This window comes from Anas platyrhynchos, chromosome Z, assembly GCF_047663525.1.
Source record: "Anas platyrhynchos isolate ZD024472 breed Pekin duck chromosome Z, IASCAAS_PekinDuck_T2T, whole genome shotgun sequence".
Taxonomy (NCBI): domain Eukaryota; kingdom Metazoa; phylum Chordata; class Aves; order Anseriformes; family Anatidae; genus Anas; species Anas platyrhynchos.
Genome location: NC_092621.1, coordinates 75,623,115 through 75,646,690, shown reverse-complemented (window position 1 = coordinate 75,646,690; position 23,576 = coordinate 75,623,115). Strand labels below are relative to the sequence as shown.

General features: G+C 44.6%; 1 protein-coding gene across 10 annotated transcripts in view; it reads left to right on the top strand.

The window, feature by feature from the left end:
* The window catches only part of PALM2AKAP2 (PALM2 and AKAP2 fusion), a 258,500-nt gene extending 235,783 nt beyond the window's left edge, over positions 1-22,717 (top strand). For 7 of the 10 annotated variants that reach the window (XM_072030988.1, XM_038170133.2, XM_038170135.2 and 4 more), the window contains 4 exons: positions 4,872-7,254; positions 15,047-15,225; positions 17,149-17,187; positions 22,395-22,717. In XM_072030988.1, the coding sequence (XP_071887089.1) occupies positions 4,872-7,254; positions 15,047-15,225; positions 17,149-17,187; positions 22,395-22,487 (2,694 nt within the window). In that variant the 3' untranslated portion in view covers positions 22,488-22,717. The remainder of the gene's footprint in view (positions 1-4,871; positions 7,255-15,046; positions 15,226-17,148; positions 17,188-22,394) is intronic. The other 3 variants (XM_038170131.2, XM_072030990.1, XM_072030991.1) reach the window with 1 other exon arrangement.
* Positions 22,718-23,576: the final 859 nt, after the last annotated feature.

Genomic DNA, 23,576 nt, shown 5'->3' with positions numbered 1-23,576 from the left:
AACAAGAAGACAACAATTTTTATGTTTGTTTGTTTTTCTAATGTAAAGACGCAGTTCTTCTAGGCAGTGTGAGTGGCAATCCCCATTCCTCTCCTTGAGTCTGCCGTCATCAGCTGCATCCCTTTAAGTGTTGGGCCTGCCTCTTGAGAAGCGCTCTGCTACTTGCAGAGTGATGTCTGCAAGTCCTGCAGTCCTGTCCCTGCAGCAACGAGGGGTCACCATGTTTCAGGTGCTAGAGCAGGTGGCAGCCACCCCCTGAGACGCTGTGGGATGCATGGAGAGGGCACATTAGTCGTCGAGAGGCAGGAGCCATCACAGTGCTTTGGGCTGTGATTCCCATCTAGAAAAGGGTGGGATGGGGGCACCTTTCTCAGCACCCATTTGCATGGTAGTGAACAAGTGGTGAAGTACCAGCACCTTGACTCCACCACTAGAGTTATATGATGTTGCTTTTGCTTCTCTTCCCCATTAAGAACTGCAAAGCTCTCGTGTCATACCGTTCTTGCACAGATAACAACAAAGTACTTGCTGCTGTCAGGGAGAGTTGGTCAGACCCTGTCTTGGCTGGGAGGTTTCTTGAAGCACAGGGTGACTGTCTGGGAGCACTGAGGTGCAGACATCTTCTTCTTCTTCTCGGTGCCTGGGACTGGGTCCATCTGCAGTGCAGATGGTGGACAGTTCTTCAAAAGGATGAGCTGAATGGAAACAGACACTCTCTTGAAGTTTTGCCAGAGTCGACCCTCTAGCAAATCCATCATCTGATTCCTTCTCCCTTGCAAAGAGAGATCAGAACAGTAGGCCAAGACAGTAGAAAAGGATTCACATCAGCAGGGAAGTGTGAATTAGCAACTCAACCATATGCAGATGTATTTCTAAGTTATGCTTCCCTACTAAAACTCCTAAAGGAACGGTGAGCCCAATGGTTAGCTCCCAGAACTGAAGAGAAAGGGCTGAGCAAAGCACCAGTGCAGTGATCAGACAGTGGGAGGAGAAGCAGAGGCAGAACAGGACCTCTCCAAAGGAATATGAAACCTGAAGAAATGGGAAGTCCCCAATGCTAAAGCTGCCAGGAGACCAACAGTATCAAAAGCGGTTGTGAAAACTTGGCTGGAGTGATTGGTAGAGGCCCACTAAGAGGAGTCTGTATTTTAGATTTTTTAATCTATGAAATGTTTTTAATTTAATCTTTAGTCTTTTCCTTTTTTTTTTTTTTTTTTGCCATGATGTTGCTTGGGAAGAATGTGGACATGGCTCAGAAGGACTGCCTCCCACTTGGTATCACATGCATTTTCTCTTGGATCAAACAAAGGAAGGCACTGGCAGTACATTTGCTGGGTCTTGCTACTAGTCCACCCACAATTTTTTCCTCCTAAAAGAGCTAAATGCCCAAACACTTACACTTTTGTAGATGAAGAATTCAGCCAAGAAGGAAGTATGCTAATAATTCCCTAAGCTGCTAATAGCTGCAGTTTACTAAAGTGCAGCAGCATTGTACAAATGGCACTAATTACCCTGTTGCATCTTGACTTAAACAGAGGAAAATCAAAGCATATTCAGAGAGGGTGTAAATATAACAGTAACTTCTGAAAAAACAGGGGCTAGATGAGCAGTCTATGGGAATCGCTGCGAAGGCGGTGTTGCTGGCTGCAGCACGGCTGAATGCTGGCCTTTCCCCACTGACAGGCCCTCCATCTGCAATGGTGTGGGCTTCAAGACGCCTCCTCCCCTTGGGCAGCAGATACAAAGGTGGTGGTGTGGGGCAGCAGCAGCCCCCTGTCAGGCTCTCATCCTTGTGCCAAGCAGCCCCAGGGGGGCTGCAGCCTCCCGGCCTTCTCCCACCACTGTGCCCTCACCCCAATATGCGCCACTTTCCCAAACCCTTCCAGTTGGCTCTCCTGACCAGGCTCTGTCTGGAAAATTGCATTTTGTCATCTGCGTCCATCCTTATGATCTTCCCAGCTGCTGCTGCTTCTTCATCTTCTTTGACGGTGGATTGACTTCCGCTTCTCACAGGTGTGTCTGGAGCATCCCCTCCTTGTCGTGACCTCCTGAATGTGTCCCCAGATTCTGCAAGAATGTGTGGAGGGAAAATTGGGGCCTTTTTTTAATTATACTTTTTTCCTTCCTCCACTATTCTTCCCTGGTTTGCTCCCCTGCTGAGAGCCCTTCCCTGCTCAGTTATTAATCCCTGTCAAAGAAAGTCTCCTTCCCATGAGTAGCAATGCTTCCTCATATGTTTTACTGCATAATTGTCTGGCTTACTGGATAATTACATGTGCCACACTAATTGCACAGACATATGCACTTTCAGAATGACATACTGTCATAATTGCATGCCCTGATTAGACAGTTGCGTCTATATGCCTTAATTGTGAGCTATGGATTGCAGTTATGATGAGAGGACAAGCTCTTACTCATTATGAAAGCAGCTGATAAAATACTCTGCCTTTGGTTCGGTTCCCTAAAGGTAGCGTGAATACCCACACATGATGAGACCTGAAAGGGTTCGTACATCAGTCAGTGAGTAGGCATGCATTAGTGCCTGGGGTCTCAGGGGCATCTCCAGGAGTTTGCCTAGCTCCACAGTGAGCAGGTACCAGAAGCAGAGTATCCAGCTCTGCCTGGGCTCTGCAGGAGCTGTGTTTCATTGCAGAGCGTCTTTATCTCATTTCCTGCCTGCACTGAAGATATGCAATTGTGGCTGCAGAGGGCATGCAGTTGCCAGTGTCACAAATGGCTTTGATCCATCTGATTAGAAGCAAACGTTAGCAGGAGCCATGATGGCATACTCATTGCTGGTGTGAAGGGGGACAGCCAGCAGCCCTGCACTGAAGCTTATGTCCCTTCGTGTATGCCACTCCAGGTAGCAATATCCTCTGTTTGGCACCAGTCAGACAGTGGAGACTTAAACCCCAAAATCAGAAAGGAATTGCAGTCTTAGTCCTGTCACTTGAGCGCCTGTTGTGTCATGACATGTTGTGCTAGGAGCTCCACAAGCAAATCAAGAGCAATTCTTGTGTTTTCAGGTTAAAAGAAAGTTTATTCTTTCATTCCTGCTGGTTGTTCTCTATCTGCTTGCAGAAAATCTGATTACTTGAATGTATCCTTATTAGGACTGAATAAAAAACTGACCCTGGTTAGATATATAAATGGTAAAAAATCCAGTAAGTTTGAAGAAGAGCACTGGTAGAAACTTCAGCTGGAGAATCTGTAGGTTCAACAGAAAGTGCAATGAAAGTAGAAGCAGTTATGTATGCCATGTAAAATGTGTAGACAAAAGCAAGTTGTTTGTTTGTTTGTTTGTTTTCCCAATGTGTAAGCACAATTAAGAAGAAGATGTCTAATGGTTGAAGCCAGCATTATCTTCAACTGTGTACAATTGCATAATTAGACAGAAAATTCTTTCAAAGTGCTTTTGGAAGAAGAGCTCTTCTTTCTGCCTGGCTGAAATTCCTCAAGGTGTGCCAAGTGTGTTTTACTGCCTATAAAAACCCAGAGGGAATGTGATTGTTCAGGTGGCTGGTAAGAGCCATTGTGCTCCTGATTGTTTTCTGCTTCAGTGTGTACTAATAGTAAGGGCAGGAGTGACCAGCAGACAAGAGTGCCCTTGTTGGGGAGCTGCTGCATTCAGGGGGCTTGATCAGTGCTGTTTGCTTCCCAAACCCATGCCTCGGCAGTGCTACTACATAAACACACATGTGAAAAAGAAGCCAGAGACCTCAGATACCAAGCTTCTGTTTTAAAGTTTTGGACGAAGTTAATAATGTGCCAGGTTCGGTTGTTTTCAGATCGTGCTGCGTTCTGACACAAAGTTACTAACTTCTCCCAGAAGAACAATGTTGGAAATGACCTTTTATTTTCTTCTGGCATTTTCTTTGTCTGCTTTTCAGCAGTAAAGAATTATTGAGGAATTCATTGAAGTGTTAACACATCAGAATTAATCATAATAATGCAGAATTCTTTCAGTCTTTGTTCACGGGAAGCTTAGTGGGCTGCTTGATGGGTAAAATCCATCCATACCAGAACAGAAGTCATGTTTCTTAAAACACCCTCCTTGAGAGCAGAGGCAAGACATCTTGGGGAAATGCGAGTCCAGTGTATCTGTATTGCAGATCAAATCCGTGGGAGGGAGCAGACCATGACTCTGGTCCCTGTTGTGCGTGCTACAGTGGTCTCCATGCCGTGGGAGTTGAGAACTCTTCCTGTCTCCCAGGTCCAGTTGCATGAGTGTTTCCGTGTGGGCTGGAGAAAGACCCCATTTTTTCCAGCACCATATAATTTTACCCAGTGTTTGATGACCAGGATCAATCCACTGAGAAATGAACATCCCCTTCTGTTGTCCCGTCCTTTTTAGTGTGGGATGAGTGGCCTACTCTTTCTGCACACTAGCGTCTGTTTCTGAAAAACAGGGGCAGTGATACTTTTCATCTGTGGAAGCATTCTGAGATTTTCTTTAGGTGTGGAATGCATTTTTAAAATACCAGGGATGATGGGAGCTGTGTGCTGCCTGTGCAAACCTTTGAAGAATCTAAACCATCAAGTCATTAGTAAATTCTAGATGCAAAGCTCATTTTTAGTGTCAGAACTGAACACAGACATGAAATAATGACCAAGTGAAGATGATAACCAGGTGGGAGATACTTAAATGATATATTGTTGTTGTTTTGGTCTTTTGTGCAGTTTATGGTAAGGTAACTTTGAGGTTTTTGTAAGTATTAATGATTTGCTTTGCCTTCTGTTTCTCGGAAGGGCTGCCTTAATCTCAAGTTTAAAAAGCACTAGGATTTGCTTTCCAGATGGTGTTTACTCTGTGTAAAATAAAATGCTTCTTTTTTTGGACTTCATCATAGTTTTGTTCTCTTTTATTTTAGAAATCTTCCCGAAACCCGGAGGATGACATCAGGTTAAAAAAAAACAGAGACCAAAACTGTGCCAATTTCTTGGAGCCAGCTACTGTGCTTGCTGCAAAGGAAGAAAAAATGGAAATTGAAGTTCCAGTTTCTGAACATAAAAGCATCACCACAGTGGCTTCACCAAATCCTGTAGACAATCCAACCCACTTTTTTTCTCCTGCTGCCAGCCACAATGGACTTAAGGACAGGCATGAATCTCTGGACAGTGAAGTTGCTAAAGAGATCAGATATCTAGATGAGGTGCTGGAGGCAAACTGCTGTGATTCTGCCACAGATAATACCTTTAATGGGACATCCTCCCCTGAACCAAGTGCTGTGACCATTATGGATGGCTCAGGAGCATCTGTTAATGTCCCAAATGACTCAGTACCCAATGAAGGGGAAGGAAATGTAGCTGACAAGCAGGCACCCTTGGTAGTTGAACCACATGAAGCTAGCATAACAGATGAGAACCTGAACTCTAATGGACATTCACTGAAGGAAGACATTAGGGAGAGCCTGAAGATGCCAGGAAGTCCCACATCTTCAAACAGTTCTAGAAGATCTTCTAAGGACGGAGAAGCAACTTTTACAACCCTTAAGAAAGAGGCTAAGTTTGAACTACGAGCTTTCCACGAAGACAAAAAACCCTCTAAGCTCTTTGAAGAGGAGGATGAGAAGGAAAAGTACAAGGTCCGCAAAGTGAGACCATCAGAAGAGATGATGGAACTTGAAAAGGAAAGAAGGGAACTCATTAAAAGCCAGGCTGTCAAGAAAAACCCCAACATTGCCGCCAAATGGTGGAATCCTCCCCAGGAGAAGACCCTGGAGGAGCAACTGGATGAAGAGCACCTAGAGTCCCACAAGAAGTACAAAGAGCGCAAGGAGAGACAACAGCAGCAAGGTGCAACACCACCATCCCCCAAACAGGTCAGCTGCTCCTTTGTGCCACCAGAGCCAATGAATATCAAGAAAGAGGATATTGTCACAGAGCAAATTGATTTCTCAGCTGCCAGAAAGCAGTTCCAGCTGATGGAGCATTCAGGTCCTTCTCAGGGTCAGGTCCCACCAAGGCGGTCAGGAACACCCAAGATGTTCTCCATCAAACCCTTCTACAAAAGCCTCAATCCTTCACCTGCAGACAGGCCGCTGTCCACTGTGACAAGACCCGTTTCTATGTACGGGCAAACAGGACAACTTGAGGGTAGTGATGTCACTGTTGTCAAAGCACAGAAGGTGTCCTGTGCTTCAGAGGATGACACAAATACTCAGAGTAACACTGCTGACCCCATGAGAGAGTCACCATGTAGTGACAGCACCAGAGCTGGACAGGCCTCAAAACTGTGGGCAGAGGATGGAGAGTTCATGAGTGCAAGAGCAGTCTTCACAGTGGTGAAGGATGATGGGCAGGGCGTGCTAGACCAGCTCCCAAAGTCATCCAGCGCCTCTTCACCTCCAGAGGAGCTCGACTCTGGTTTGGATGACCTGTCTGTAAGGTCTCAGGATACCACCGTTCTGGAGACCCTTTCCAATGACTTCAGCATGGACAACATCAGTGACAGTGGTGCCTCCAACGAGACCATGAGCGCCCTGCAGGAAAGCTCTCTGGCTGATTTCTCCCTGCCACAGACCCCACAGGCCGACACTCCGGCAGAGTGCAGGGACGAAGGCATCTCCAAATCTTTCAGTGACCCGGGATGTGACTCGCTGTCCTCCACTTTGGCAGACTCCATGGTGATTGATGACCAGCTGGAGTACCACGCTGGCCTGCTTGTTCAAAATGCCATCCAACAAGCCATAGCTGAGCAAGCAGATAAGGCAAACTGCAAGGAAGAAAAGATCCCAGCAGAGCAGGAGATCTCTGTCAAAGAGCAGGCAGCTGCCACCAGGCTAGCTCCAGCCCCCAAGGAGCAGCAGAACCTGATGTTTGAGCCACCCCAGGTATCTTCACCTGTTCAAGAAAAAAGGGACACCATACCAAAGACCTCAAAAGAGGAAGACTCAGGACTCAGGGAAGGGAAGAGTTTGCAGCAGACGCCTGCGTACTCTGCCACCCAGCCATTCCTTGTGGAGGAAAACAGGCACGAAGTCAGCTACTTCAGCAAGTATTCAGAGGCAGCTGAGCTGAGGAGCACTGCCTCCATCCTTGCCACACAAGAGCCTGAAGTGACCGTGGGCCCTTTCAAGTTACGGTCGAGGAAGCAGCGGACTTTGTCAATGATAGAAGAAGAGATCAGAGCTGCCCAGCAGCGAGAAGAGGAGCTGAAGAGGCAGCGGCAAGGTCTGCAGGTGGCACCGAGCCCTGTTATGAAGAGTGCACCAGCCCTGCCCACCAGAACAGTGTCTTACAAAACTGCACCAGGTAAGCACCCAAAGCATCTGAGGGAAAACAAAACATGACAGTAGGTCAGTTCAGATTTGGTTTTAAGCCACTTTTGTTTGAATACAACATTTGCTTTGCAGGGGGTGGGAGGGTTGTCATGATTTCATCTGCCTGGAAACTGCAGTATTCAAGCCAGGAGGAGGACTTGTGACAACCCAGCTTTTTGTCTGTCTGTGAGGACTCCTAGCGCAGAAGTAACTTATGTACCTTACTGATCATTATTAGAAAATGATGCACCGTGTTCATCCCCTGCCATGTTGTACCATGGCAAGTTTATTGCTGTGCTGCTCAAACCACCCAGAATGAAACTCAGGATCCTCATGAGGACAGATTGCAGCAGTTACTGCAGCTATGTGGCTATTTGAAAGATAAGCATACAAGGCCTGTTTGAACAGACTTTCGGTTTTCTTGCAAGTCACCAGGAAAGTGCTAAGATTGTTGAGATCTACAGATTTTGCATTGGGTTTCTTTTTGCGTGTTTTGCTGTTTATTGTCAGGTATTACTTGGCTTTCATAGAGAACGTTATATCATTAAAAGATCTCCAGAACTTTGCAGTGCCATACATTTCATTTGATGTCATTCATCACTGAATTAAACAGGTGTCACAAACAAAGTGTCTATTAAGTTCAGTAGAAGTCCTCTTCTGCCTCATCAGCTTCTGGTTCCTTATGGTGGCTTGCATTCACAGCAGTTACAGTGTAAATCTCTCTCCCTTCCTCATTTCAAAAATAAAAATTAAGCACTCATGACTCCTTAATATATCATAAAAACTGGAGAAAAAAAAAAAAAAAAACAGAAACACATGCCAAGCTCATTTCTGTGTAGTGATTTTTATGAGTATAGATTTACATATGCTTTGCAAGCACTTAGAAGTTTTTATTAACCACGGTCATTGTGAAGAAGCATTAATTTTACCCAGAGTGCTTAAATTTCATCCTTATTTCCATTAATCATTGACTGCCTCAGTAATGCTTCCAAAACTTGTGCAGGATGATTCTTTTCTTTTGAAAGCTATTGAAGACTTCAAAAAGGTCTGGATTGAGTCCATTACCCAATTTGAGTTTGAATTTGGGAGTGTTACACAGCATATAAATAGCTAATACTCGTTTTTGGTTTTTTCTGTGAAGATGATTTTAACTCCTGTTTCTTGCCAAAAAAAAAAAAAAAAAAAAAAAAACCACGAAAAAAATATAGCAGATGCTGATAAATTCTTTGGAGTGATAAATTCTTTGGATTATTACTCCTGTAGAACAAATTTTTTTGATAAGGAGTCTCCAAAAATTGTGTGTTTTGAGCAATATCTGACAAGGTGTAAGAGACATGGCACCATGGTCCTCAGCTAGTAGAAGTCCTCGTTCTGTAAAGGTGTGCTCGTGACCACTTTGAAAAACAGCAGTTTTCTGTAGCTCAAGACAACTCAAAACAGCAGTTGTTCTGTAGCTCAAGTGCTTGAAATGAGGCCGATAATGGTTGGTTGCGTTTTCCTCACAAGTGACTTTGGAAGGGCTGCTGACACTAATGCTTGTTTTAACAGAGCATCTGGGAAAACAGTATACTTCTGTTAGTTCTTATTTCTCCACACAACAAGGCATTTACTTTTTCTCTGATGTTAAAATGCTCTTTGTAAATTACATTTTAATGAGAATATAAATTTATATTTGTAATGAATCATTCCAGACAGTTTTCTTTAAATGTTCAACTGCCGTATGTTCAGGAAAGAAAATGGGGATGTATTTGCCAATGACTCAAATTACTGCAGTTTGCAGCTGGTGACAAGGCAAAGAATTAATTTCTAGGAAAAGATAAATGTGTGCAATGATGTCATGGATCAAAAGAACAAAAAAGAGCGTTGTCTAAGACTTTCTTAAATCTTCAACTTCCACTGCTTTTTAAACAGTGGATGTGCCTCCGCAGAGCTCTCAGCTGCTGTAAACTAGCTCAACATCCTTGGCAATGCAGGGTGAGTACCTTCAGCTCACCTTGTCCTTGCTGTGCCGTTAGCCGGCTGTGTTACAAGTAAAGCTTGCAGATATCCTCAAAAATAATTAGAAAGAATACCACGCAAACCCATGGAAGATTGCAGCAACTTCTGTTTTAATATTTTACAGCACCTTTTCAGTATTTACAATAATAGCAGCAAAAGGAGATTCAGCAGAGGCAACAAAATCTGGCTGTAATACTTCACTCCTGACAGTTACGGAGGTGATTTATGGAGCTGAAAAGTATGGTATAGATGGGTATAATGAGGAATATGTTCTAGAGCATGTATGATGCTGTAATCTGAACATCTAGTTTGTTGTGGAAAAAAAATAATTGAAGGAACGGGGGCACTTCTGTCTTCAAATTGTCTTTGCCAGAGAATTAGCATCTTAAGGGTGCCTTGGCAGAGAGAAACTAGGGGGTCAAGTCTGAACTTGTCAAATCTGTTATTAACCCTTGAGTGGGGAGGCGTAAACTCACCAGAAATCTTTTGAGGAGGTGCAGTAACTAAGTTGATTAAAAATGACCTACCCCCCAAGTTGCTGTTTGGTGGTGGGTGGGTAGAGCAGCTTTGCTAGGACTCGTGGTGCTCCCTGGTTGCTTACTGCTCCTTCCCCTCTTCCCTGCCTGGAGCTGCCACTGTGCAGTAAGAGAAACACAAACCAGCAAAAATTGACAGCAGTGAACTGAACTGCTATTTTGACTGAGTGTGGAAGATTAACACGATTCACGTGGGTGTTTGTGTGAAATAACTGCTAATTACTTTAGGTAGCAAACAGGCTGTTTTGCCACCCTGACATACAACTTCATGGAAATGAGGGTGAGACCACACTTGGCATCTTACAGCCACTCAGCACAAGCCCACAGGGACCCCAGCAATAAACCTTTGTGCTGGTAACAAGTATCCTTAAGGGCTGTTTCAAAGCTGCCTTTTAACTCATCTCACAGCACTGGAGCAAGACACAGACCCGTTTAGCGGAATGATGTCTATGGGTAATGCGTACACAGGACAAGATCTTCTGCAGAGTCATGTCAGAGTGGTGAAGGGAAGAACCTATGTGAACTCCTGGCAAAAAAAATGTCAATAAAAAAATGCCTGGCTAAAAGTAGAGACACTGTGGATCCCAAAATATTTGTGAAACTGTATTTCAATTTCAACAGTTCCTTCGTTGTTTTGCTTTAAGGTGGAACATGGAAAGGGTGAGCAGCTGCATAGCACTCCAGTGGTTTTCTCCTACCGAATGCAGGTGGTTCACCGTCCCTCCCGGGCAATCAGCTGGGCTGTTTGATAGCTCGTTAGAACAGGGTGATGAGTGTGCAACATGAGGGGTTCCAGTTTGCATATGATGATGTAATGACCACATCCTTTTTATTAGAATTACTTGGACTATGAAAAATTTGCATTTTAGCATGTACGGTGCCTGTCTGTCATAACCCTGTTCAGCAAAGGAAGTTTATCTTTGAGTTGTAAAAATCGTTATGTGAGGGGGCTGGGCTCAGTGGAGGCTTTTCAGTCGGAGAGAATGTTTGCTGTCTCATGACAAGGGAGGGGGAAATCCCTAGCATGAGAAGCCATGCCTGGAGGAAGCTGTCATGAAGCTGCCACGTTTCCCTCTTTGATGTTTGCGACCAAATCATTGCTGCATGAGGCACAAGGCAGTGCTGCACTCCTTGGTCTCCTGTGTAGGAGCTCGGCCCCATCTGCACATCAACCTGGGAGAGCTCCCCACTAATTAGCCATCTTCTGTCATTCCCAGTTTATGAGCTGAATGGAAGGCTTTCAGGAAGGCAAAAGCCCAGAGGGAAACTGCAGTTTATGAATGCGAGTGATCATGGATCTTTTAATGTCAGGGTAACTCTTCCCTCCACATGGTGAGGAATGCTGGGCATGCTGTCTGTCTGGCTTTCTTCTCCTGAGTAACAGCTGTGGAGTGTAAGCCTCTGTCAGAGGAGCCATTTCAGCCTGAAAACAATTTTCCACTCTCTTTTTTCACCAATAAATACCTACACTAAAGGAAATTTCTCAGGTTCAACCTCAGCCTGGAGAGACTTTTTGTAGAGTGGGAGGAGAAGCAAAAACTCTGGAGCAAGATATTTTTTATGTTTGTGGCCATTGCAAAGTTAATAATGCCAGTTATAGGTGCAAAGAGTAGGAATAGGAGACATACATGTGCATGATCCCCTTTTTAAAAGGAGAATTTTGAGAAATGCCTGAGCAGAAGCGCAGCCTGTGAGATCATGGTAGATGCTGATTCCTTGCTGTTTCATGAACACCAGTATGGAGAAGGAAAAGTTCATCATTCCCTTCTGCAAGGATTCTCTAGCATGCTCATCCTCTGGACAGGCCATCTCCAGGAGTGCCTTAGCAGCCTACTAGCCCACCTCATTTGTCATTTGCTTTCTTATATCTTCCCTAGTGGAGAATGTACATGAAGTGAAAGGATCTTAAAGCAGTGTGCATTTTTTTTTCTTTTTTCTTTTTTTCATTTTTTTTTCTGTTTGCTTGTTTGTGTTTGCATATTCATGTTGCTCAGTTGGTGTTCAAGATCAAAGACCACCTTTCAGCTGGAGAGGTAATGAGGCTCCACATTACAGGGTTAGTATTTTTGTAGATATTTGAGCTATCCCCTGACATCAGCACAGACTCGTTTTCTAAAATGAGCAATCTTGCTGAAGTACTTTCTGTCAAAAAGTTTTCTGTGCTGTGTAGATATCTTAAAAATGCCAACAGCCTCTGTAAAACAGTCATTTTTATCTGGACAAAGTCTGATTCTTCTCATCTCCTTTGTACCCTAGTTAACATGTATGCTGGTCCTTGGTACCAGTCAGTCACTTACTGGTGGCTCAGGCCCTTGTTCCCAGTACTATCCTGTCACAACTTCCTACTTTTGCAGCAGACCAGCAGAGCATGCACAGCCCATCCTTCCTCAGGTTGCAGAAAATGCTTGGACACTCATCATCTCTGAGGGGTGGTTAAGTCACCTTCTTCAAAACCCCTCTTGCTCCTTGGGAGTCTGCAGGCTAGGATGGAGCTGACCCATCCCCAGCTCTTCCAGGTCTTTTATTTTGCACAGAGGTGCCAGGAGATGTCTTTCAGACACTCAACTGGGGTATAGCAGCAGCTCAGAGGTGAAAATAGGGGAAGAAATAAAGATAAATAAAAATTCCTAGTAGATCCCTGAAGTCATACACTGGGGGCAGCTGCCACCAGGACTGAGGTCACGGAATATTTTTCACAGAACATAAAGAATTTCTTTAACAGAGGGGAAAAACACAACTTTACAGGTAAGTGCCTTCCCGTGGAGGAGGAGGATGCTGATACCCTCTGTTACCACATATGAGTGTGACTTGGGGGCTGCAGATTTTGCTGGTATCCCACAAATATGACCCTGTTGCCTTCAGCTGAGAGCACAGGTCCATTATTGCTCAGCGTGGATTTGGGCAAGGACCACCAGCACTGTCTGAGAGGATCAGACAGTAGGCAAAAGTAGAAAAAAAGTCAAAAGCTCCTGTGATCATTGTGTGTTATGATGCTTTTACGCTGAACATACCTACTGCCTGAGAACGGCACTTATCTGGATGGAAATCTGCCAGAAGAAAATGAACCCAGCAACATGTCTACCACAGCCTGAGCTGGCAGAGGAGGTCTGCGCTGGAGCCCAGCTCTGCTCAGGCGCATGGGGATGTCTGTGGTGGATCTCAGAGCCCTCAGGCCTCACCAGGCCCCGTCTCCTAACCACAGCCTTCCCCTGGCTGTGCCAGTCGCCAGCCTTTCTGACACTGTTGGCACAGGTAGGATTTCTCTCTGCCACCCTCTTACTCACTTTCACCACATTTTTAGGTGAAACTTACGGGAGAGACTTGCTCTTCTGTGAAAAGCAGTCGAAATGAGGCTCTGAATTCCAGTTTTTAGTGTAATTCATACACATACCCAGAGAAAATGGTTGCGTAAGGGTAATTTCTTGTGGATGCAAACCAACAAACCAGTGTTTTCCTATGGGCAAGGCATGTTTCTACCTTGGCTTCCCTATTTGTGAAAAGGGAACCATGGCACTGCTAATGCAGACAGCAGCACACTGCTGCAGGGTTGCTGTCACAGCGTGGAAATGGATGGGCCCTCCGCCCAGGTAGGATGGGTCTGATTGAAGATAACAGCTCTCATCTAAAATGTGGATCCCCAAAACCCATTCTTAACATCATTCTTCAGGGGCATGGAGTGGAAAGGGCTGTTTGCTTCAACAAAGCTTGTCTGTCGGACTGAGCAGCCTGTGATGGGTCTGTATCCCTGGGGATGGGTGGACAACCAAGAAGTTACTTACTGTTTCAAGAATGAAATAATAAAATGGGATACCTGACCCTTAACCAAGCCTTTCATTTCCAGCAGTCTTTTTTTACCCACTGGACATAACGAGCAGGGTGATGGTTGCTCATGGAAATACCCCCTCTGCTTGGGGGGTGCTCAATTTCCCAGCCTCATCCCTGCACCAGACAGCTTAAAGTAAGCCTGTAATAAGAAACCAGAGATGCTGGGGTTTTCCACGCTGGTCAGAAATGAAACAAGACAGACAAGGGGATTTCTTGTAATACTGACTCAGGTTTCACTTCTTCCATTAAGTAATGCTGGCTCTTAGAGGAGATTTCAAGGCTGCTCCCTAGCGGTTACTACTGTTAACTACGGATTTTGAAGGAGCAGCTTGGTTTTTCGTTTGTCTAGCCACAGGAAATTTCGTGAAAATCTGCATGATCTTTCTGGCTACTTCACTTATTTGTACGGTTTGGGGTTCAGTAGTGATTTTTTTTAAGTGATAGTTATTTTATTTTTTATTCCCCATCCATTGAACAGTCTTATTTCAAAGATCTGTCATGACACGGGAAAGGGAACCCAGTTTTGCTTCAGCAATTGTTTTTTTTTTTTGCATTGTAGCCAAGCATATTTCTGGCATGAACAGAAAGGACCCTTTTACCCCTTCATTTATTTTTGCTGTCAGCCAGGACAGGACCCGCACACCGTATTCCCACATTCCCACATCCACAGCCTGCCCCTGTTGTCTTCGTTCTTCCCCCCAGGGCTCTTCTCCCTGGAGCCACCGACGCATAGTCTTCTGCCAGCTGGATCCTTGTGTGGTGATGAGAAGCACAGGCTGTCCTCCCCAGAGGATGCTGTCCCGCCAGCATCCACCCCCAGGACAACCGTCAGCTCTCCTGCAGCTCCTTGCAGTGGCCTCCTTGCTGTGGCCATCTGTAACTTGTGGGATATATTCTAGGGGAGAGTAACATCAGGGAGCTTTGAGCTCTTACAAGGCAGGTAAAGAGCACTGGAAGAAGAAAAATAGCCAGCACTCTTTAGCCAGCCTGCCATCTCTGGACATTTATTGCACAGTGGTATCCAGTGCATGGTATTGTCTGAGGAAGAAAATAAATAATCTTGCATTTTTCCAGTATCTTATGTACATTTCCAGATCACCGAAGTGAGTCATGTAGGAGATAGGCCAGCCAGATCCTCCTGCAAATAGTGGTTGTGTGTTAAGTCTGCCTTGTGTCATGTGGTAATTTTTGCTGGGTTTTGTAGAAAGGTTTTGCAATGTTTTGATGTAGTGGATTTCAGGAAGAGGGGGAGTGTTTTAAAACCCTTTGACCATTCTGGTTTATCAGGTTGTTTCCTAAGCTTCATTCCAAACTGCTTCTTCACTCAAACCCTGCTAAAAATGATTCTCCAGCAATCTTCTTTTGGGAACAACTTGGTGAGTCTTTGACCTTAGAGGAGATTGTTCCTTTTCCATGTCATTTCAGGAAAGATCGAGAAAATCAAGCCTCCTCCATCCCCCACTGCAGAAGGCCCTGTCTCACACCCTGACCTGCCGTCTGAGGAGCCTGCAGGAGCCCAGCGGCCCAAGAACTTGATGGAGACCCTTTTGGAGGATTATGAAACACACAAAACCAAGAGACGAGAGAGGATGGATGACAGCAGTGTAAGTGCACTTGCCTTTTCACTGTCTGTTGTGTGACAGAGACCATGATTCATGAGATCCAAGATTTGGAGAACAAAAATGTGTGTTTCCCTAGAATCTGGTCAGATCACCTTGCAGATGTTTAAGGGTTTTAACACATTGTAAGGGTCAGCATGATGGAAATGGAAGGATGAGTGCTACTGGGGTGGAAGAGGGAGTCTCAGTGCAAATATCAAAGGTAACTAAAAAAAATCATTTTAATTCATTAAGTTAATTAAATTAATAGTAAGAGCAGTAGGCAGCTGCCAGGTTATTTTAACTTGCACACCATCAAGACCTTCCACTGGGTTATTGTAGCAGCTCTTTGAACTTAATGGGTCAGATCTGTATCGATGCCTTTGTTTATAGACTCCCAAAGTCCAGTCCCAACGTGCTTGGGATTCAGTGTAAGTGGGTAAATTCCTTACAAGCAGTCACTTGGAGAACCAGACTGGGAACATCTCAAAAATTAACTTGGATCCTTGAGTGTGCAGCATGCTGTTTCTCACTGGAGTTGTTGTCTTTCTCCCACACAAATAAAAAATGAAAATTGGCCAGAATTTCAGTCTGGGAAATGGGCACCTGCATTTCACTTATTGCTACAGTAGAGTTCAACCCAATTAACATGTTCTTTACTGGAGGCAATAGTAAGAGGAGCTATGAATTTCATAGCTGGAAGTCCCAAAATTCAGGTGCATACATTGCACAGCCTGTTTACCAACAATGCACAAGATGTTTCTCCTTCATACTCATTATTGCTGTGAGTAGTCAGTGCAGAATATAGTGAGACGTAGCGTGAGATATAAAACTTCTTAAATGGATGCGGTTCTTGTTTTGTGTTTGCTGAAGCAGCCAGAGTCCTCCAGGCACTTCCCAGAGACGTCAGAAGGATGATCCCAGCTGCAAGCAGCTCATGCTCCAAGCAAAGTGCTTTCTAGTAACTCTTATTAGAGGCAGAGTCTCATTAGGTGTATGGAAGTAAGTGGAGGTTTGTAATGTGAATACCAGACCATACTTGTCTGGCAACTCCTAACCTGTACTGGTGAATATTATGAAGTAGCACAAGAGAACCAGAAGGAGTGAAATGTGCAGGGATCCTGTTGCATTTCTGCTAAAACATAGTAGGAAGGCTGACTTGAAGCACAAGCAGATGAATTCCCAGTGCACACCAGAAGCTTTCTGGTCCCTTCTCCTGCTGAAGCTATTGAAAAACCTTCTTCAGCTTCACTGGAGCAAGACATGGTTGTCCACTGGACTCCTGTTGTGGCATAGGATGAGAACTGGCACATGGTGATGAGCCTTGCTTCCCCTAGCCAGTCCCCTGGATGGGGTCTTTGAGAGGTTTAATGTCCGTGGAAGTTCTCCATCATGTTCTGAGCAGTCTGTAGGGTTTCATTTCTCCCTGCATACAGTGTACCAAAAGGCTAGAGTGGTTTCAACAGAACATCTACTCTGCCTCTCCCTTAGACAGCACCACCTTCTGTTTCATGGCTAGCTTGAGTGGTTACAACAGGGCAGCTCCCGCTGGGGCTTGCAAGAGTTGGCTTTCAGAAACAGAGGGCAAATCAGGAGCATCTGCTCTTGGAAGAACCTCACTGCTCCAGCAAGTGGGCAGTTTCTTCCCAAGAGGATGTGTAGGCTTCAGCAGGTGAGAAAAAGAGAAAAAGCAGCAGCAAAACAATGAGTCAAGCACTGACAGTAAACAAGACTGAGACTGGCCAAGCAAGTCATTTAAAAAAAAAAAAAAGGACTAATATTTTAATTTTTTTTTCTATGACACCAAGTTGCTTGAAATCCTATACTCTGGGATGAGCCAGTTCTTGCAATTTCTTTATATTGTTCTTGTTTCCTAGTTGTAACATGCTTGTTCAATGTACTAATGCTGGTCTTTTCCCTTTCTGCCAGTACACCTGTAAATTACTGTCTAGCAAGGTTACTTCCGAGGTACTTTTCAACTGCTTATTTACTTTTGATTCTTCTTGCATGGTGGTTCCAAGTGCATGTTGCTGCAGTTTGCATTTTCATGCTGTGTGCCAGTGCTGTTTCATATCAAAACCGGGATGCAAATATGTGTGGGGGTCTTATCTCTCATCAACAAATGTTTGTGTGGCTGGTTTTCTTACCCCCGGATTCTAATTACAACTTCTGGCATGGGAGGGGTTGCAATTAAAGGGATGGGAGCTGTTGCCCAGGACTGGAGCATTCCTGAGGCGTGAAGCAAGAACTTTTTGCCATGATCCCTGTTACCATTCGGCTGATGAAGCTGGACCTGGGGTCCAGGGAAGCTCAGACACTGCGTGAAACTGCTGTGGCTTTCCTCCATCCCTGATTACAGGGTATGTAGCAGTAGCAAAATCTTAAGCATTTTGTAAGGAACCCACACACCAACCTTTCATCAGTGGAAGAAGAGAGACAGATCTGAGTGCACGGTCTCAGCTTTGTCTATTTTGTGAGCCTGTTCTCGTCCATGTGCCTTGTGATGTGACAACTAATGAGAGTCCCACAGCTTAGCATCTGTGTTGGTCTCAGCTTAGAAGAAATACAGACCTGCTTAAAAAAAGTGTATTTTCAGTGACATTTGACATGTTAGCAGGTTGTGTGCACAGGTATTGTCCCTGCAAAGCTGGGCTCTTCCAAATGCAACAATTTTAGGAGGAGGAAGTTGATACAGGATACAGTTTTGCAGTGTTTTTAGGAACAATGTGCTCAATAACATGGACATTTCAACTGCCTATGATTATTTATGCAGGAGTATGTGTAAATCTGGACTTCTCTAAGGGTCTTATCTAAACAGATCCTGGTAATGACTGACACTCGTTTGGCCAGCGTCAGCATTGCATTACACACATAAACTTTTCACTGCTTCTTGTGTTTCATAGCACATCTTTACCACATCAGCTGGAGACAAGTATATGACCATCATCTCTCCTGGGAAGTAAAGACAAGTAAAATCTATGTCCTTCCCAATTTGTTAAATAGCTTGCTCTGGGTTTTATCTCACTGATACCAGCCAGTGATTGATCTTTGTGTGGAGTATTTATAGGGAATTAATCAGTATAGGAGCAGTGTACTTCCAGAGACCCTATTTCACACTGAGGCCAGGCCTCTTCTCCCCCACAGTGCCTGCACAACAATTGGGTTATGGCCCACGAGTGCTCAGTAATGGTCGGAGGATCTGATGTTGTGTGGGAGGCAGGAGATAAGGTGTAGATTCAACGTACCCCAGGTTGCACGTCCACCCTGTAAAAGGAGGTTAATACAAGGTGAAGGCTGGAAATCAACGCATGTGAATGGGGACTGGAGAGAAGATGTGACTTTTCAGCATGGCAGCAGCCCTGCAAAGATGTTGCAGAAGCAGGGAAGCCTGTGTTTAACACAAACACTTTTGAAGTTGTAAAGGGACCACTGATAACTGTGTGCCTGCTCATATGCAGATTGTATTTATCCTTAAAACCATCTGCTTTTGTCCTTAGAACTGAAAGTATTTTCAGATTTACTGGGCATTACTCTGAGTTTGCTTAGTACTAATCATGCTCTAGGTCATAACTGCACTAAGGTAATACTTAGTTTTTTAAGTGACTAATGAAAATTTTTTGCTTACAAAATAGAAAACCAGCATACTAGATTTTATGGCAGAGGACACACAGTTTATGTTACAACACAGAGCATCAGCAGTAATACAGTTACTGTCTTGTTTCAGATAAACATGTTTTGGTTCAGATGCTCAGCTGCTCACTGTGCTCACTGGAGGTCTGGTATATTCGGGCATTAGCACTAAGTAGGTACAGTACAACAAATATCTTTGTACTGAAGAACCAGGTGTGTTTTGTCCCTCAGTAGCTGTGGTTTCATTTTAAAACATTTGGTCTTCTGCTCCTGAGCAGGCACAGTCACATCTGCAGCAGCAACCAGTCTGTTTTGTGCCTTCGTTCTTCTGTTTGTGCACGGGGCGCTTCCCTGGAGGTATCTTGCTGCATGAAACTGTCAGAATTTAGTCACTCAGACCTTCGCATTTTCTTTCGTTTGCAGCTTTTAGTTCCTCCAGGTCCAGATGGGAAGAATCAATAAAATATGAAGTTCTAGAAATTTTTTTTTACCTCCACATCAGACTTGCTGCCACTGCACAACAAAAATTAGCCTGTATTGTACAGTAGTGTGTTTCACTCAGCACCAGCTGGTGCTGTGGACTAAAGCATAGCTTTATTTTGCTTTCTATTCTCATTACGAGTAAGAGAGCAGTTATTATGTGTGTTGGAGGGAGATTCATGACAGATTGGTCTCCATCTCTAGGGTGGATAGATAAATTAATCTTGCATCTGACGGTGGTAGCCATTTCAGTCTTTTCTTCAAATCCTCAAATTATCTTATATCAAATCTGCCAATAAAGAGCCCTCTGAGGTTCTTAGCATGACTCCAGAGCTGTAACCACAAGATCAATGCAGCAGTTTTTTACCAAGAGGTTTCTACAACCTTATGTATATGTATCTTGGTATGTGTCCTTCCTTTGCGGCAATTTCTGTGCTCCAAATTCTTCCTCTGTTAATGCAGCTCATAGGCAAGTTGTCCTTCCCAAATAGGATATCTTATGTCACATTACTTTTTTGACTGCCAAGACCTAACTACTAGGGCACGGCCAGCTCAGGTCAACAGCCCAAGGACAAGCAGACTGCTTGCTTTGTGACCTTCCTTGAGCTCAGCCACCAATTTCAGACAACTCCAGTTGTGTACTTGTTTTCTCAAGCAGGTGTAAAACTGACACAGCAGTTCAAACACTCCTTTCAGTAAGTTAAAAAGATCCTTCTGGGGTTTCTGCTCTAAAGGATCCTTAGCTGTTAACTACCCATTTAGGCATATTTAGTATTTAATAAATATATAGTATTTAATAATACGCCAGCTATCAGTACGTTTTTTCCTGCAAAGGGTAAGCCTGGGTTCATTGCCTTCCGTGTCTTTGACGTAATTCTTCTAACAGTTCTGGTGATGTCTGCAGAAGAAGACAGGCTTCTGGGCACATTTGCAGACAGGTGGTAAAAGGAAGAAACCCTAACTTGTCTCTTAAGACAATGACGAGCTGACTGATCCAAAATCTTCAGGGTCCTGACTGTTACAAGCACCATCAAAGACCATTGCAGCCGGATGATTTCCAGCAAGGAAGACACTGACCAGAAACTGTTATCAATTAGATAAAATCCATGTTATTTTCAGCTAGCATAAACCTACAGGCCAAATTCATAAGACCTCACTTAAATATATCACAACTCTGTGACAATGGAAGTTTTGATTTGAAATTTGTGCTGGATTGGCTATTTTTTCATGTTTATTCCATTATCCAGGGGGAAAAACAACAATTTTCTGTTTTCTTTACTCGTTATCCTGTCCTTGCTTCAATAGTCTCTTGTCTCATAGTACTTTCCTGTTGCTACCTGAAAAAATAACATTATTTTTTTTCACCTTTCATTGCTAAACCTCGAGCGGCCTCTGTATTTTTCTATTCTGAGAAGATGAGAAGATGATGCCCTAATAGCACATCCCAGTTTTATTTTCTGTGTTGTTCAGAAACTCAGCTTGGGTTGTCTTTCCTTGGTTCGGGCATTCAATATCCCAGGCACGTAGGTGAAACCTCCAGTCCTCAGCCTTGCAGCTGGAGTAGTTTCAGCACGGTGCTTGCAGGCTGATGTCTCAGAAGGATTTTTTCACTGATTTTTGGATGAATCGTTAGGTTTGTGGGCACAGTTGCCCTCTAGTGGGTGAAACAAAAACTGCTCAACCCTGTTTTCCACTTCTGATGGTGGTTCTGCAAAGAGGAGACCTGAGTTTGAGCAAAATCTCAGCAATAAATCCCTCCAGTGGACGTGGACCAGATTTGTAGCCCTGGTCAGTGCTAAGAAGCAGATGGAGACTTGGCTCATACTTGTCTCTGGTGGATGGATTTTGCCTTTAGCTCTTTGGCTTGTTCATAGTCATACTCTAAACAATCAAGGAAAAAATGCACTAATAAAGGCAAGAAAATAATAAAGGAAATAAGAAAGTGGACACAATTGACCTCACCTTCAGGACCCAAATGGAGGTTTGGGCTTTAGCGTAAATGAAGAAGTGTTCTTGTTCCTGTAAGCAGAGCCCCTAGCACCTGTGTACTGGTCCAGCCACAGCTTATCACAAGCTGAAAGAACAGTTTATTTAGTCTTTAGTTGATTATTTTTATTCCTGCCAAGACCTGAGACTTCACCACATCTGGCTTTCTACACAACGGAGTAAAATGGCATCTCCCTTTCTCAAAAGGCCAGTTACTCCCCTGCAGTCATAGATGGTGCTGAGTAACTTTCAGGAAGCGATGAGGACCTGGGGTGGCAAACATTAGTTCAGTGAACGTGTTTTTGCTGTTCTTGTTGTTTTTTGTTCATTTGTTTTTACTACTTTAAATATTTCAAAATGTCTTCTCTGGGGGGGCCGATTTAAAACCCACTGAGTGCAGTGGACACTGACAGCTCTGTAGTTTGATCATGGGGCTGTGTGCTTCTGCAGGAAGGCCCCAAATCTCCTTTTGTCATACTCCTCTGTTGTCCATTATTTTCAGAGCAGCACATCACGTATGTGCTGACACCATATGGTCTGGTCTGAATTATTCCTTTCACCTTGTTGGAACACATATTAAAACCTTCCTACCTAAAATAATTGCTTCTGTACATGCATGTGTGTGCACATATATATGTAATACACAGACTGTAAGTATTTTTTATACACGTGTGTGTGTATATGTGTGTGTGCTTGTGTATGAAGAACATGCAGCTGTGCCAGAGCCCATCTCGTAGCAGACCACGCAGGTTCTCCTCGTGTCGGGCCCCTTCCCCATGTTCACAGAGTGTTTTTTTCACTCCAGCAGTGCTTCAGCCACAGTGTCTGGGCTGCTGCAAAGCCAAAGACCACGAGAAGAAGATGCAAGGGTTTGGGGGGGGCTGCCTAATTTCGCCTACAGGGGCGATGTGCCATGGTGAGCATCTCACAGGCTCCAGTGGGTGCGCCCCCCCTCCCTCCGTCACATCAGCAAGCGCTTCATGGCATGCAGCGCCCCGGTTTGCAGAGGAGGGGCACCCCAACACGGGGACAGGGCGGCTGAGTGATGGGTGTCTTCTCCCTTTCTCTCCCCAAACCAGGTCCTGGAGGCCACCAGAGTGAACCGCAGGAAGAGTGCCCTGGCGCTGCGCTGGGAAGCCGGCATCTATGCCAACCGGGAGGAGGACGAGTAACCACGCGGCAGCACCACGAGGGCAGCTGCGAAACCAAAAACAAAGCGAAAACAACAACAACAAAAAGAAAAGATAGAGAGAAAGGAGGAAAAATGAAACAAAAACAAAACAAACAAAAAAAAGCAGCAGCATTTAAATCCGATATTTATTAAATACACAACAAACTCGATGATGCACATAGACACAGAAATGATCCAGCTCCCGGCAATCCTAAAACAACAGGAAAAATGCACCCAGGAAATGCCCCCTCCTCTCTCCCCTGCCTGCCCACTAGGAAATAACCCCCGGGGTGGGGGGGATACAGGGTGTGGGACCCCCCGGGACCGGTGGGAGGCCATCTCCATGGGCCGGAGAAGCAGCTGGAGGGGAGGGCTCGTGCATCCCCCCAGCCGGATTTGCAGCCCCCCAACAGACCCACCTCCAGGTTCTTCTCCTCCCACAGCCACTGCACCGAGACCGTCAGCATCACCTCGGCAAGCCCCCCCACAAAGACACCCCCAAAGCACGACGACGTTGCCCTCTGATGTTATTTCTCTGAGGGGACTGAAGGGTTTGGGTTTGGGACTGGGATCGGGGTGGGGTTTTTTTGGAGGGAGGGGGTTCTGCTCCCCTTATCTAGTAATTTATCTGTTTAAAAGGAAAAACAAATAAATAAATGGGGAAGCAGCTATTGCAAATGTACAATCCACTAGGCTCAGTAAAAATACAGTCCTTGTGTTGCAAACACAAGCCATCACAATTAAGGAGTGGAATAGATGGGGATGAGAGCTAAGCCAAATGGATTACCTTAGCTTTAGGATCCTATACGCTTGCAATATCACCTGAGCTCCAGGTTCTCAGATCATATTTACATAACAAAGTTTCTAAATAGAAAATCTGTATTTAGCGGATGACAACTATTTTTTGATGGTGGGGAGGGAAAAGAATGGCGTATGTGTAAAATCTATGAAGATGGGTAATTTGAAGTAGAAAGGTAGTGGGAAATGAATACAAATAAAGGACATTTAATTTTGAAATGAGGCAATAATTGAACTAAGCCAGACTCTGGCCTAGGAAGAGGTATGAAATAAAGAAGAAAGATGATAGCTA